The sequence below is a fragment of the Ruditapes philippinarum genome, unplaced genomic scaffold (assembly GCF_026571515.1).
Source record: "Ruditapes philippinarum isolate M1 unplaced genomic scaffold, ASM2657151v2 ctg4796_1_1_1_1, whole genome shotgun sequence".
Classification (NCBI taxonomy): domain Eukaryota; kingdom Metazoa; phylum Mollusca; class Bivalvia; order Venerida; family Veneridae; genus Ruditapes; species Ruditapes philippinarum.
Window position 1 is genome coordinate 18,125 of NW_026866707.1, and position 15,708 is coordinate 33,832.

The following is a 15,708-nucleotide window of genomic DNA, read 5'->3' on the forward strand; positions in this document are numbered from 1 at the left end:
TGGAAATCAAAAGTCCAAAATACCAAAAGGATGCAACTAGAAAATAAAGATAAATGAAATAAATACAGAGTAGTTTAACATATTTTTTTTATTTCACATTTCACAACACAATATCAAAATATCACAATACGGCATATTGAACACATTTAGTTTGAGCATTTTTCGTGTAAACACATAACATTAAAAGTTACTTTATTATAACCATATTAGAATGGTCTCCAGACTTGTTTCTGAGATGGTGAATCGCCTACACTAACCGGAACTCTCACCGGAAGTGACAGTTTAGAACTAGTGGATGGTTTAGTTGATTGCGAAGAACTTGGTTTGTCGTTGTCGTCATCATGTTCATGTACAGACTCATCGGAGCTGTCACTTAAACAATGTGAAGTTGTTGAGATGTCACGCTCCTGTTTAACACGTGGTACTTGCATTAATAATGGTGAAAATGCACTGTAAAAACCACTGTCCGTAGAAATAGCACTCGAATTTGGTGATTCGACCTTGACCTTCACAGGCGTGCTTGTAGCACTAATGTCACTTAAAACACTCAAGTCATTCACGGTACTGTAGTCATTTCGGTAAGATTCACTGCTCAAAGGCTGTGAATGAGAATATCCCATTTTATGCGCGAGATTCGTACGCACGCGCAATACCATGTCATTCGGATATGCTCTTGATGTTTCCATATAACGTACAGCCTCGGTTGCGCACTCCATGTAACCCTCACGGTACCTCTGAACAACGCTCGTGCTGGCAGCCATAGCAGCCGACAACTGTTGGTGGTGAATCTGACGTAGATGGCTCACTGTCATCTCTAAGATATCTGCTTTGTCGAGTTTTGACACCTGAGTACCTCCCTGAAAAATATATAAAAATTTACATTAGTCACTGGTGATAAATTATATAGATATCAATTTAATTCACTGCATTTAAACTAACTGTATCCCATAATCTTAACCAAATCTAAATGTCTTCACTGTTAACTACATGACAAAGACCAGATGCGGTATTATGAGATAATCTTTTACTGATGTGACAGAATGATTGGCTTATTGTTGCTTATTGTAATTGTTTTATTCAATTAAAATATCTTGTAGGATGAAATAAAATTAAATGAAAACTATAATATCATTACGCTTTATAATAAACCGTACATTTACAACAATAGAGATTAAAATATCATTGTAAAGTTGTTAACTAAATTGTAAACTAAATTCAGAATTTTAATATATTCTGGTAGAATAAAGTAACAGAATTACAACTTACATTTTGTTTTATGTTTTCCAATAGGATCGATTTCAGCTGAGACAGACAGTTGTTGATTCTTTCTCTTCGCTTTCTTTCAATTAGCGGCTTCTTTATCTGTGAAAATAAATAAATAAATAAATTTTAACAACTTAATTCTAACAACATTAATATTTCAAGAATATGTATAACTTAATGATATTTAAAGATTTTAACAATCAAAATACATTTGGTTATTTTTCTAGTCATTTATAATCAGTTCCTAAGCATGTCATAAAACGTAGCTCTTTTTACTATTCTTTTCGAAATTATTGTTTACATACAAACAGTTTCCTCTATTTGGAGTAAACCGGAAGTAAATAACATTTAAGAAATGTGCATTAATTCTTTTGAAAAAAGTACATACCTTTCTAAGATAAGAAGACGAAGTGTCTGGTCGCACTGGTGAAACTTTTGTGTCGCACATTTTAGATTTATCCATGAAAAATATAACAGAAATAATTCCAAAGTTATTTTTCCGTAATGTAGGAATGTTTCTTCGTGTATCGGTATTCCGAGTATGATCCAAAAAGTCAAATTCCCACGTATTTATGCCCTGATGCGCGTGGCTGTATCGGAATGTAAACATAACGGTCCCGTGAACAGATGTCGATACTCTCAGCCAATCACAGCGCGCTTTACATTCACGAGTCATTGAGCACGCGCTTCCGATTGGTCCAACACGCAGCAGACGATAAAATCTCGAAATGTAAAAATAATCTGATGACAGACGCATTCTCTTGGCACGTGCCACGCTATAGTAAACGGTACAATATGGATATAATTTTTTCTACTTGAACAATTTTCTATTATTCTGAAAAGTAATTATGCCGGCATTAATGTCACCAGGTAGGAAAATTAAATTCCGACAGACGAATTAATTAAATCAGTATAGCTATTTTGCTGGTTGTGTATTTCTGAAAATATTAAACATCTGTCCCGTTCTTCTGTTTGACACTTGTTTATATCCGCAACGGAGCCAAAGAAATAATAAGAAAAAGAGGAAAGTAAATTAAATTTACGAAGAAAGACGTTTGCTTAACCTATCCTAGACTCTTTTATATACACGGCATTTCTTGAACATAAAGAAAATGCTTGAAAATCTTGTAAAGAGAAAGCTTAAAAGAGTCTGTCGCAAATTTACTATAAGGTTTCCAAATTACAAGAAAAATTATTGTTTATAAAGTCATACATACGCTCTCTATCTCAAACAACAATAACAACAATTTGGATGCATTCGCTGCGTACGAACATCATATTGCCATCATGATTATTAAATCTATGATATTAATAATGAATTCATAAACATTGATAGCTAACAATTTGTTAAGTTTAGTATATTGTTATATTTAACTGGAAGATACGAACGCTTGTGATTTTTTTTCTGATGTGAAACCGGAAACAATGTCTTTCAAAGTACATGTACCTATACAAAATTAACAATTTAGAGGACAAGTTATTCATTTAAACCATTACCCTGTTGGCGGCAGTAGATTGCCCCGTGCGACAATTGCAAACCGAAACCATCCAGCACATCCGGGCCGTCTGAACTTGATTTACAGCGTTCGCTTTTTATTCAGTATATATTTTAAAATTTTCCCCTAAATATGACAAATGGTTTTGTCCGGATTGAAAGATAGACAAGTTTATTTTAAAAAAATAGCGTGGTAACGGTTTAATATTGTATTGTTCTGAATAACAAAAACATGTTTCTATTCTGTTCAGTTCACATTTCGAAAAAAGCCCGTGCAGTTTCTTCAATATCACTTTTGAGATGTATTTTAAGAAATTTATTAACTAAGTCAATGCCATGTACTTATAAATAATATCTTTTCTTGTATTAATCTTTATATTTTTTTTCTTTTAAAACTATTTTTAAATGAAGATTTGCGTTGCTATGACCATTTCTGTTTGTATAAAAAAAGAAAAGTTGCCGGGTAACTCTGTAACCATAAATTTCTTTCTACAGTTTTTTTAATCAAACATCGGTCAAATGTTAGTAGGTCATGTATAAACCTGTAGTTGAATAAATTATTATTAATATATTATCACTATGCATTTCATACAAAAGAAAACTGTTTGTTTAATTATTGGATATAGCTGTATATCGCGTCTATGCTAATTTGAGAATCCCTTGACATAAAACGAGCACCGCAAGTATACGACGCACCGCGGACTAATATTTTGATAAAAAATTCACACAAGTGTTTCGGCTGGGCCCTTGATCTATTGTTAATTTTATTATCATAGTAAGGGTCTATATCTAGGTAACGGTACAAAATCTCTTTCCCCCTATTCAGCTAAACCCAATAATTTGTTTATCGTTTGTGTTAAAGCCTAACACTTTTGTTTAAAGACAAAGTCGGAGTCCCTTATATCATATTATCACTGACCGGTACGAGCCTTTAAGGGTTTATTTACACTTGTTTTATCTATAGAAAGATAGTGTAATGCGGGATCGCACCCATGTTTTCGATGTGTTTAATATTTATAGAAGAAGTTATCACTGTCTTTATCAGGCAAGGCGGGCGTCTTTTAAGTTACAAAAACACCGCTATTGGGAGGTTATCTTTGCCGATTATCACTTTTTTGCAACAACAATGGTCGACGGAACTTCAGGTAAATATACCGCGTGTTTTATTTTTAAATGAAAATATTTCGATAAGGGGAATCAATTGTCGGAGAAATCTGCCCGGGCGAGTTGAATGTTGTAGGATTCGAACCCCTGTAGGATTCGAACTCCTAAATGTCAAACTAAAGGTATCACTAAATCAACAACAATCACTCACAGAACATATCATAACAACTTTGATCTTACAGGGTCTTTCAAATAGAACTAATTTCTATTTGAAAAACCCTACTTCCTTATTATCATTATCATTATCATTATCATTATCATTATCATTATCATTATCATTATCATTATTATTATTATTATTATTATTATGTTTTGAAGGTGAAAAGACATTACTTCCAAACAAAATGGCAATGGAATCCCGTTAACCATACGACCGACCCAAAAACATTTTCATAGCAGTCAAAAATATTTGTTAAAAATGGTCTGGTAAAAAGCAGTTTATTTCTTAAGAATATTTTTTTAAGTTAAATAAAATGTTATTCCTATTTACCCTACCAACCCTATTTTCCCGCTTTTACCAGAACCTCTATATAATTTTATTTTGGCCAAAACGATATCGATTTACCGATATTTTTCATTCCTAAATCATTAAGGTGAAAAACACCTTTCATAAAATCATCAAAACATGTTTTACATATTTAATTTTCTTAAAATATATTTAGAATATTTACAAGAAGGCGTTTAAACATGTCAACCTTTTATTCCAGCTGTACCGCGATGAACGCTTTGCCACGCTTGTAACATCTGGGCTTCAAAAGTGTCAAATTATTATATTACAATATTTGACGAAGCTATAACCGGTGGCTGTGTCGGAATGATAATTTAAACGACATCCCGGTTTAACCGTAAAATTTCATAAGCAGACGACAATTTCGAGAGCGTCAGTCATCCAAAACGGAAGTTAGTGTATCGGAATGAGGGAACGGGGTAATTTCTTTACGAGGTCGCGTGCCGATAGAGGTGACACTTCGCGTCAGCGACAGGTGGTATACTTTACTTTTTTTGAGAAGATCGATGTTTAGCGATTAAATAACCCAAAAAGTTAATATGTTTAAACATGACATCTAACAAAACATTCCGTCACTTGAAAAGACGCGAGGCGTAAATCTATATCTGACATTTACTTTTTTCTCCCTAATTAAATAAACGCAGGTCTAAGACGCAGTCGTAAAACTCTTAATTTCGCGGTAGGGCTCACTTTTACCCGAAAACTCCCATGGAGACTTGCGTGATTTGAAACATATGTGTATGCATAGCGTGCAGTTGAAGTATTATGAAATTGGTTTAAACTCGCGCATTTCTGTAGCATTTTATACACTGTATGTAACAATTATGGCAGAAAAATAAGATTTTATTTTAATTCCGACTGCGTATCATAAAGAAAATATACAGGGATGTATTAAAATTTCATTTTGTAATAATAAGAGATTACAGAAAAGTCGCATCTCAAATCATCAGTGTAGGAGGGAGTGTAGCTTTCTTCTCGGTGTTTTCCTTTTTTGCATTTGATTGTAATCATATTGTGTATATATAATAGATATGCCCAATTGAAACAAAATATCATTTTTACTAAAACATAACTGCTAAAATTCGTCATATCATAAAAAAGACGTTCTTAACATTTTATTCAACTTTGTTTATTTCCATATTTCACTGTAGACTTTTTATTGGTTTTATTTCAAATTAATTCTAGTAAAGTTGTAACTTTTAAAACAATTATTTTCCATTCTGACACCTTGACCTGGACTTAAACCTGCATGTCTCCATATCAGCCAAAATATTCTAAGAAAATGAAACTTAGGTAAAAAAATGTAACAACTTAGTTTCTTTACGTACTTTCATCAGTTAGATACACTTGCGTGTCTCTTTATTTTCCTCAACAACTTATTCTTGGACTTGTAAACGTGATATAGTATTTTATGTAAAATTTGTATGCATACTATGTACTGTAAATGAATATGAATATTTCTATTTCTTTATATTTTGCTGTAAAAGTCAACAGTTATGCGCACCTAGAACAAGAAAGTATCAGCTTAAACAATAATAACAATAAATTTGTTACTTTATCGGCTGTTCCACTGACTCAGTACTGTACTTTAACAAACGAAAGCATACATCATGGTGACAATCAACAGACTGCGAATAATGATGAATCACTGTTCAATTACGACGATGAACATTATCTGTATGATACTGAGGAAAACTATGATAGTCAACCTGTCTCAAATCAACAATACATCTACACTCTGGATGAAGTTCTTTTTAATTTGCCAAAAGACTTATACATTGAAAAACTAATTCAGCTGACACATAGCAATGAAGATGAAATTGCACTATACAGAAGTATTCTCTTACAAAAAGCACAAAAATCTGACCTGTGTCCTAGAGGTTCTTTAATACACCGTCGCACGACAAAGTCTGAAAAAAGCTATCACAGATATGCAGTAGATTGTTACGCTCTACAAGAATTCATAAATAACAATGACCCTAAAATTCTAGCAAACATGTTTACATATAAACGTGTAAAATCAGAAACTATTGATGACTGCACTTCAAATCCCGACTGTGTCAATCAGAGTATTATGTTAAAGATAACTGAAATAGAAAGTAACTTACATCTTGCCAGACAGACAATAGACCGTCTGCAAGCCGAGAAACTTCAAGATAAAATCATTATTCTTGAACTAAAAGATGACATAAAACATCTAAAGCAGACTCTTGAAAACAACTCGCAGGTACGAGCACAAGGTATAAAAGAAAACGAGACAATAGCAAAAATGAAAATTGACATTGAGCATTTAAAAAGAAAGCTTAACGAAAATACAAATAGCTTAAATAGTAAGTGTTTAAACAATGGTAATATCGCATCCTGTGAATCCACTGAAATCACTAAATCCAAAAAAACACCAGAAAGTACACCGTCGCTTTTTATATCTGTGGAGCAGAAACGCCAAAAAGACGCTAAAACTCAGAGTAAAGATTCGACAAATTTGAAAGATAAAACATTGAATTATTCAAATCTTAAACCGAAAGAATCACAAACCTACACAACACAGCAAAAACAAGATGTCAAAAATCCAAAAGACTCTCAAACACAACAATTGTCATATGCAGATGTCGTGAAACAACCAATACCAGTTTGTATAAGAAATAGACAGGAAAAGGGGGATAACTCTACACAAAATGAATACCACGAAAACACCGAATCATCATCTACTCAACTATATAAGTCCTCTTTCGATGCAGAAAGTGAGAATCAACATCAAAAGAGTTATCCTGTCTTTGAAAGTGTCCGCTCCCGCAAAACAAGGCGGTATTATGTTGGAGGTATAGCTTCCTATTCAAATAGAGATGGCATAATCGAATACCTTAAAGAAAATAAAGTCACACCTGTAGGAGTTAAACTTATAGATACCCATCGTGGTAGTCTATCAGCAAAAATAACTGTCTACCAAGATCAATGCTATCTTGTTGAAGATAAGAAATTTTGGCCCGCAAAAATATACTGTAGAAGGTGGTACTCCGAACTTGAATGGGAGTCAAAGTTTTACACATACAAAGAGAAAGAAGAACAGGACTGTCCGTCAGTTGATAACTAACCCACTTCATGATATATACAACAACACTAAGTATTATTATACCTACATGTTAAATGACATACAACAATATAGTTACTGATACCAAAATGTACTGCAACGTTCTCACATGGAACGTTCGTGGGGCCATGTCATCAGCTGGAAGTATAAGCTATCTACTTGATAAATATAATATAGATATAGCGTGCATCATTGAACATAAGCTTAAGCCAATTACCTCCTCATTTCTAGATACAATTCACGGGAATTATAAGGCTCTCACAGTATGTGATGAAAGTTTGGTAAAATGCGGCAAAGGAGGTGTGAGCATCCTTTATAAGAAATCACTTGCTTTTAGTACAAAATCAATATTAAACACAAACTCTCATAGAATTGTTGGTATTCAACTTTATTGTGAAAATATGCTTCCAGTATATATCTTCAGCATTTATATGCCATCTGTGAATTATACCGAGGAAGAATACAAAGAATGCTTAGACAACTTACAGAGTCTTTACGATACCTACTCACCCTTGGGAACCGTTCTTTTTTGTGCTGATTGGAACGTAAATTTACATTTTACAGAATCTTTTGACAAAAGGACAACAGCTCTGATACAGTTCCTTAATCAAAACAATTTGAGAGTAACACGAACGAATGGACTTGATTATACCTTTAAGCCAACACGTAAAATGCTAGACGGGGTTGTGATTTCTAAATCGAGAAATGACTTAATTACTAAATGTAACATTATAGATGACGATTGTTGCTCAGTTTCGGATCATCAACCGATATGCACTGTGATAAGTGGATCTATTATGGCGTATATCTCGAAAACTGATCATATAGCATGGAATAAATGTACAGACAATGATCTTCAAATGTACTCATATTATCTAGAAACAAAATTATTAGAATTTGATTTAAGTGATTTTGTTCCTAGTCCTCATGGCATCGAAATTCTGTATTCTCATATAGTGTCAGCAATTCAATTTGCCTCAAAAAACGCCTTACCAAAAGCACTTATAATGAACATGCAAAGCCCTACTGGTCGCCAAAACTAAATTCTGCCCATATTGAACAAAGAAATGCAAGAATACAATGGATTTTAAATGGGAGATCACGTGAACAGACTGATAATAATTATATTCTGTATAAATCTGCCAAGCGACATTTTATAAATACACAAAAAGAGGAAATACATATGTTTCGTGATAAATATTATGAAGAACTCAATACAACGGCAGAATGTGACATGCGCCTTTTCTGGAGCTTATTTCGCAGAAAAAATGGCAAATCAGCTTCAGACGTAACAGATCTAAAAGACAATGACATTCTCACGCGTGACCCATATGAAATTGCTGAAATTTTCAGGAATTATTTTGAACAGGTATTTTCGCCAAAAAATAATGAAAAATTTGACTCTAAATTCTTAGATCAATTAGACATTGAAGTAAAAAAGTTCTTAGAATCAGATGACTATAAAGACGATGAAATTTTATCTGAAGCGGTGAAATTATCTGAAATCGAAAGTGCCCTGAAGTCGCTTAAAAAGCGCAAAACACCGGGTATTGACAAAGTCGTAAACGAGCATTTACTATTCGGTGGTGATGTTTTAAATAAATATCTTCAAAAACTGTTTTCTGCTATGATTCAAACATCATATATACCTTGTAACTGTAAAATTGGTATAGTTATCCCTATATACAAAGATGGAAAACCGAAAGATGCGCCAAAAAGCTATAGACCAATTAGCCTATTACCCGTAGTATACAAAACATTTGAAAAGATACTGCACGAACGATTAGATAAATGGACCCAAGCCAATAGAAAGAATTTTCCAAACGAGCAGCAAAATGCCTACCAAAAATACTTAGGTCCCTTAACGGTTTCATTTAATCTTCAAGAAACGATTGCTCATCAGTGTGAACTAAATTCGAATACCTTTGCTATGTTTCTTGACACAGCTGGTGCTTTTGATAATGTTAGACATAATGGGCTATTTATAAAATTGAAAAACTTTGGAATTCATGGAATATTTTTAAGAATGCTCATAAATAGTTACACTGGCTTAACCGGACACATCTTAGTCAACGGAATCTTGTCTGAAAGCTTTAAAATACAACAAAGTATTCGTCAAGGAGGAATTTTGTCAACATGGCTGTATCTCCTTTTTATAGACGAGCTTCTTCAGTCATTACAGCTAAGTGGTCATGGAACGGTTATTGAATCTATAAGAAGTGGTAACCCAACGCTAGCGGACGATATCGTTATTCTGTCGCCAAATATTAAATCTCTTGAACACCAGTTGAATATAGCGAACAAATATGCATTCAGATGGGGATATGAATTCAATGACAGTAAATGCAAATTAATGCACTTTGGTAATTCTGGCAGACATGCATTTAAAGATATAAATATTAATTTCGGAAGTGCTACCATACGTCCAGTGGACTCGGTTACTCACGCCGGCATTGAATTACACAATTCGCAAAAATGTTCAAGTGCTGTAGAAGCGCGTATTCGAAAGGGCCGCTCATCTCTATTTTCTATTCTATCTATCGACGAGACTCCTGGCGACGTGAATCCCTTAGTTTTGGCCTCTTTAGTGAAAAAAGTTACATTTCCAACTGCCTTTTACGGAGCGGAATTATGGAATGATTTGACAGACACTGATATCCTTAAGATGGAAAGATTATTCCGGTTAGCTGCCAAATGCATTCAATACTTTCCAAGGAGAGAATCCGAACTGATATGGCTCTGGGATGGCTACCTGCTGTATCAGAAATTGACAAACGAAAGCTTAATTTCTTGCAGAAAACCTGCACAATGCCTTCAACTTTATTGACAAGAAAAATCTTACAGATGCAAACAGACGATTTAGTGGACAAAGGAGATATATAATTGACGTCTGTAGAATTTTAAGAAAATACAATCCTTTCCATAATATTAAATCCTACTTACAGGCAGCAATCTTTCCTGACAAGTTTCAATGTAAACGAACAGATTTTAACGCTATACGCAAATATCATACACAGCATTGGTCAAAAAGAATGAACAACGATGATGATTTTGTACGCTTTAAAACTTTACATACCGATATAAGCCCATCAATATTATGGAGAAATTCCGACTCTTTAAACTCAATAAAACATGCATTATGTACTGCTAAAGTTCTTGTAGAGGCAAAGCACAGTGATGTAAAAACATGCAAGAAATGTGGTTCTCAAACAAGTGACATAAATCTCCATGTAATATCAAAATGTATTTCACTTAAAAAGACTCGAACAACTTTCCTTAATAGTGTTGAAAAACAATATAGTTGTGAACTTAGTAACTTCCTGAAAGGATGTAACAGCGAGACGTTTTTAAGAACTATTTTAAATCCTCGTGCCTTGGATATATATGACATTGTTGAATTTCTCCAAAAAGACTTCATACAAAGTGCTTGTAAGTTTATATACGATTGTTTAGTTTTTAATAACTAAACGTTTTATTTAAATAAATACAAGTACTTCAAATGACAGAAAATATTTAAGCGGTATTACCTAATTTACATAGCTTATATTTCGTTTCGGTAAGATGTGTGATACTAGGTTGAATACTGAGGCATTTTAACCATATATAATTACATTGCATTATCAGTAAGATAACTCAAATGAAATTTAAATATGAAATATGTATAAAACAATTATATAAATGTGTTTTTTCTTGTTACGCTTAAATACTTATTGCTCTAAGATAACCTTTGATATAATGATAATATAATCATATAGAAATATAATCATATAGAAGCTTATACATGTATATGAAACCATTTAACTTGAACTTAATTATTATGTCTCTTTAATGATATATAAATGTACATTTGTCATAATCATGTATCATATGTTTGTATATATATTTCATGTTGTATATGTTGTAATCGCTGAAAAGCGGAAATAAAGAGTATATATAGTAAAGTTGTAACTTTTAAAACAATTATTTTCCATTCTGACACCTTGACCTGGACTTAAACCTGTATGTCTCCATATCAGCCAAAATATTCTAAGAAAATGAAGCTTAGGTAAAAAAATGTAACAACTTAGTTTCTTTACGTACTTTCATCAGTTAGATACACTTGCGTGTCTCTTTATTTTCCTCAACAACTTATTCTTGGACTTGTAAACGTGATATAGTATTTTATGTAAAATTTGTATGCATACTATGTACTGTAAATGAATATGAATATTTCTATTTCTTTATATTTTGTCAGTCGTTTTCAATTATGTAATATGTATGTAAACATATATGTTATGTCCCAAACGCGCTAATATTTCCCGCGTTTGTATGTCTTACAAATGAAATTGAAATCTTGAATATGAGAATCGGAAAATATCAGCAAACCAAGCCAAACCTTGCCAGAAACCCGACAATGTCTTTCCTCAGCAATGACCACTGACCGTAATAGATTGACAAGATAACTTAATTAGCAATTGATTCAATCATCAAGTCAGAACTGAGGCTATCCAGATACACAAAACCACTGCAGTCTGTAACCGTTATAATGCGATTTTCATGACGTAACAATTCTCACGTTACGTGTCAGCTTCACGACTCACGCGGTAATATAGCACGTGAAGCCGTGTTAATTGCTGATTAATCAATTAGTGTCAACTGGCTGTTGATACACAAGTAAGTTAGATTTCAGCAAGTAAGAATTAAGTATGTAACAAATTAACAACTGAATTAAGCACCGGTTCCGGTGAATCGCGTGCGCGTTCAGGAAACACAGAGATGCCAGTATGAGGTCATTATTTCATGAAAATGTCAGAATTTCAATTTTCTATGTATATGCAATGTAGATGTAAGACAATGGTATGTTTGTTCTCAGAATAAGTTTATGAGTTTCGAAATGGATTACATAGAATGACATATCTATTTGAACAGATTCTGTAGACAAATAATTATATCAGGCGTCTTTACCGTTTTCTAGCTTACATTACTTATTTATTTACTTATTTTGCAAAATTATAAAACTTTCATAGACACGTTTAATTCAAGTATATATTATTAGTTATAAAGATCGTTGACAGGTTATATGGCCCTATATAAACGGCTATTTGTAAATATAACCCGAGCCGTAAGGCGAGGGTTATATTGCAAATAGCCGTTTATATACGGCCATATAACCTGTCAACAATCTTTATAACGAATTTATAATACAGCAAGCATCATTTTTAGAGAAAAAAAACAAGATTTCTTCATGAATAGACAGCAGCCGTGTATATAAAACTATATAAACGTCACGATTATCCAATGAAAAATGACGATACAAACGTGCAGTATTATAATAACTGACAATACCCGTAATACCCGTAAAGGCCAATAATTATAAAATATTATCTATTTCTTCTGATCTTTTCGTTAAAATATTATCATAGGTCCTATTGAATGAATGTGTATAAACTTCTGGGATAATCTGGTGAGCACATGGGTTGTCCTTGATGGAAACATGCTCACATATTGCCGAAGCCAAAACAAAAAGCAACCCTAGAAAAAAAGCACCAATAATTAATAAAACAACAACCCTCCCACACAAACAACAACAAAAATGAGAGAAAACATCAACAGTTTGTAAGTGAAAGTCCGGTCGCTATAAGCAAGAAGTCGCTTATTGAAGGTATTCATTAACAAATGGGAAATAAAAGAATAATTACATGGTTATCGCGATGCGGTATGATACATTCGATTGTATTATTCATAAAATGATCAGTTTATTAATACTCATTTAAGCATTTAATGAAAGGAAAAACGTATCTTTTTTCCGTAACAATTAATTAAACAGACCATTCAGCTAAGAGTTTTGACGTATTTAGACAGACCAGTTGACTGACACGTGCAATCCTTGCGTTGAATCTGCCTTCCTGGATTTAATCAAACCATTTTCTAAAATGATAACCGTTAATAGGAAATCCACAAGAGGGCTCTCGACTTCCGAGATTGTTACAATAATAAATGTCATATTTATTTTGTGTTCATAATTGTGACCCCACTTCAGAAAACGGGCCATCTGCTCCTTCAACAAGCCGGAGTGACACTCGGCTGCACGCGACTTCAAGTATCGGATCGCGCATGCACAGGTATTTTCCCGGGGATTCCTTTACACTCAGCCTCGTTTTCGTTTCATGACACTAGTTTAGTTTACGACACCACCTGTCGTGCGAGAATGCGCGCTTGAAAAGAGATCCTTGATAAATGAGACAGATAGCTTTTCAGTGATTATGACATGCTCCTATGAATATTAATAATTATGATTTGACACTTTGAGGGCCTTGTTAACTTCATTTAGTTTTTTGTTGTATGTGATGTCATAATATATTATGTAATTTATTTAATACTTTTATTAATGCTTGTTAATAGGTTTAAGTTATCCTGGGAACAAATTTATAATACTCTAGGTTTAGTTGTTCGAGCCATTTTGATGTATAGAAAATACTTATTTTATATGTTGCTATTGTAAATGCGTTTTCATATCTGTGACAGCGCTAACAGGAACTTCCGGTCCAATGAGAAATATGCAATTCATAAATGGTACTATTTTAATATGCACGTTCCGCAAGCCCCAGTTTTCTATGAAAATATACTGTAGAATTGTATCACAAAAGTCCCACATGAAAGAAACAAACACCCCGCCCCCCCCCCCCCCCAATAAAAAAAAAAAAAACAAAAAAAAACAAAAACAAAAAAAACCCGGAAATTCTGTACAACTGTTATAGTTCTTTTCTTATCATTTTTATAAAAACTTTGTTTGTTTTCTTTCTTTTTCTTTCTTTCTCTCTTTCTTTCTTTCTTTCTTCTTTCTTTCTTTCTTTCTTTCTTTCTTTCTTTCTTTCTTTCTTTTTCTTTTTTTTCATACAGCATCGGGTTCACACAATATCAAACTTTCTTTCCTTCTTTTCATACACACAATATCAAGGGACAGGTACCGTTACCCCTATTCTCGACAAATGTACTAATAACACGTAATACGTTAACATTTCTGCTGTCATTTATATACAAAATAGATCAAATAAAACACTTTCAGTGTTTGAAAAAAAAAGAAACACCTTAAAAAAACGATATTAAGTCATTTCGTGGCAATGATAACGGCAGAATGCGACACAAGTTGGAATTTACTTGACCAAAATTACGAACGCTCAAAATGTTTTGAATGAAATGCGGACTTTTAACACCATCATATCTCCACATGTGGCTGAAGCAACATCAGTTAAACAACAATAACTTTAACTGTTTATTCCCTAGGATTACATAGATGAAAGGCCATGCCGCCAACATAATAACGATATAGCACGGATAGTGAACGTTTATAAATTTATCTATTTAATAGCTTAAGGAAGTGCGAAACGGTTTTGTCCAAACACCAAATTGTTTACACAATTTCGGATAAGACGCGCTAAGTAAATAAAAGCGTACGGCGGTGCTTTTCGCCGCGGAGATGTTAACATTATAATCGGGTTAGAAAGATGAGAGGTCGCCGGGAGTTAAACTATCACCCTTAAGTCCAAAAGGACAATGTACGTACTTATCCGAATGATTTATCAAAAGATAGAAAGGTGTTAAGTGGTCGGATGCTAACACGCGATGGTTAAAGCCAAGTTGACAATTCCTACTTCAACTTTTACGAACCGCCTTTGTGATTTTAGAGGCTTACACATCTATTGTTATGTTACTGGACCCAAAGCTATAACATATTGACTGCACATGTTAATTTTTTAAGTTTTTAGAAAGCAAAAAAAAAAAAAAAATTTTATAGAAGAAACACGAAAGACCGTGAATAATGAAAGAACAATGTTGTCAGAAATTTTAATTGAAGAAATTTGAATGCAAACAAAAATGATTTCATTTAAAGAACTAGTAAAAAATGTATAAATGTTAAGAAACAGCTGGGTACTTTTTCTAATACATAAATGAAATCCCGAATTGATTGCCTGCCCTTGGCATTACTATAATATATGCGTGGAAATATTATGTGTGGAAAGGAATTTACATAAGTCACATTTGACTTGTTTTCCAATCCACGAAATATATCAGTGTGTTTATATATGCTTACTGTACATATATATGTTGTAAAAATAGAAATAAAATATTGTTTAAACTAATATATGCGCATAAAAAAATACATGTACGCATTTACAAATGACCAAGTTGCCCTAAAACACGGGAAGGCAT

At 33.2% G+C, this 15,708-nt stretch overlaps 1 protein-coding gene across 1 annotated transcript; it reads right to left on the reverse strand.

The window, feature by feature from the left end:
* Positions 1 to 70: 70 nt before the first annotated feature.
* LOC132733427 (hairy/enhancer-of-split related with YRPW motif protein 1-like) lies at positions 71 to 2,128 on the reverse strand. Its single transcript, XM_060720075.1, has 3 exons — positions 1,652 to 2,128; positions 1,267 to 1,362; positions 71 to 857 (listed from the first exon to the last, which is right to left on the reverse strand). Exons 1-3 carry the CDS (start codon positions 2,018 to 2,020, stop codon positions 207 to 209), a joined length of 1,116 nt encoding a protein of 371 aa, XP_060576058.1. The 5' UTR covers positions 2,021 to 2,128; the 3' UTR covers positions 71 to 206.
* Between the last annotated feature and the right edge of the window lie 13,580 nt (positions 2,129 to 15,708).

What these genes read in the sequence shown, in the direction of transcription:
- LOC132733427 (XM_060720075.1), bottom strand. Translation starts at nt 2,020, where the DNA reads ATGCGTCTGTCATCAGATTATTTTTACATTTCGAGATTTTATCGTCTG. An exon ending in CGTCTTCTTATCTTAGAAAG is followed by an intron (nt 1,363 to 1,651) that starts GTATGTACTTTT and finishes TTATTTTCACAG; the next exon opens with ATAAAGAAGCCGCTAATTGA. An exon ending in TGGAAAACATAAAACAAAAT is followed by an intron (nt 858 to 1,266) that starts GTAAGTTGTAAT and finishes TATATTTTTCAG; the next exon opens with GGAGGTACTCAGGTGTCAAA.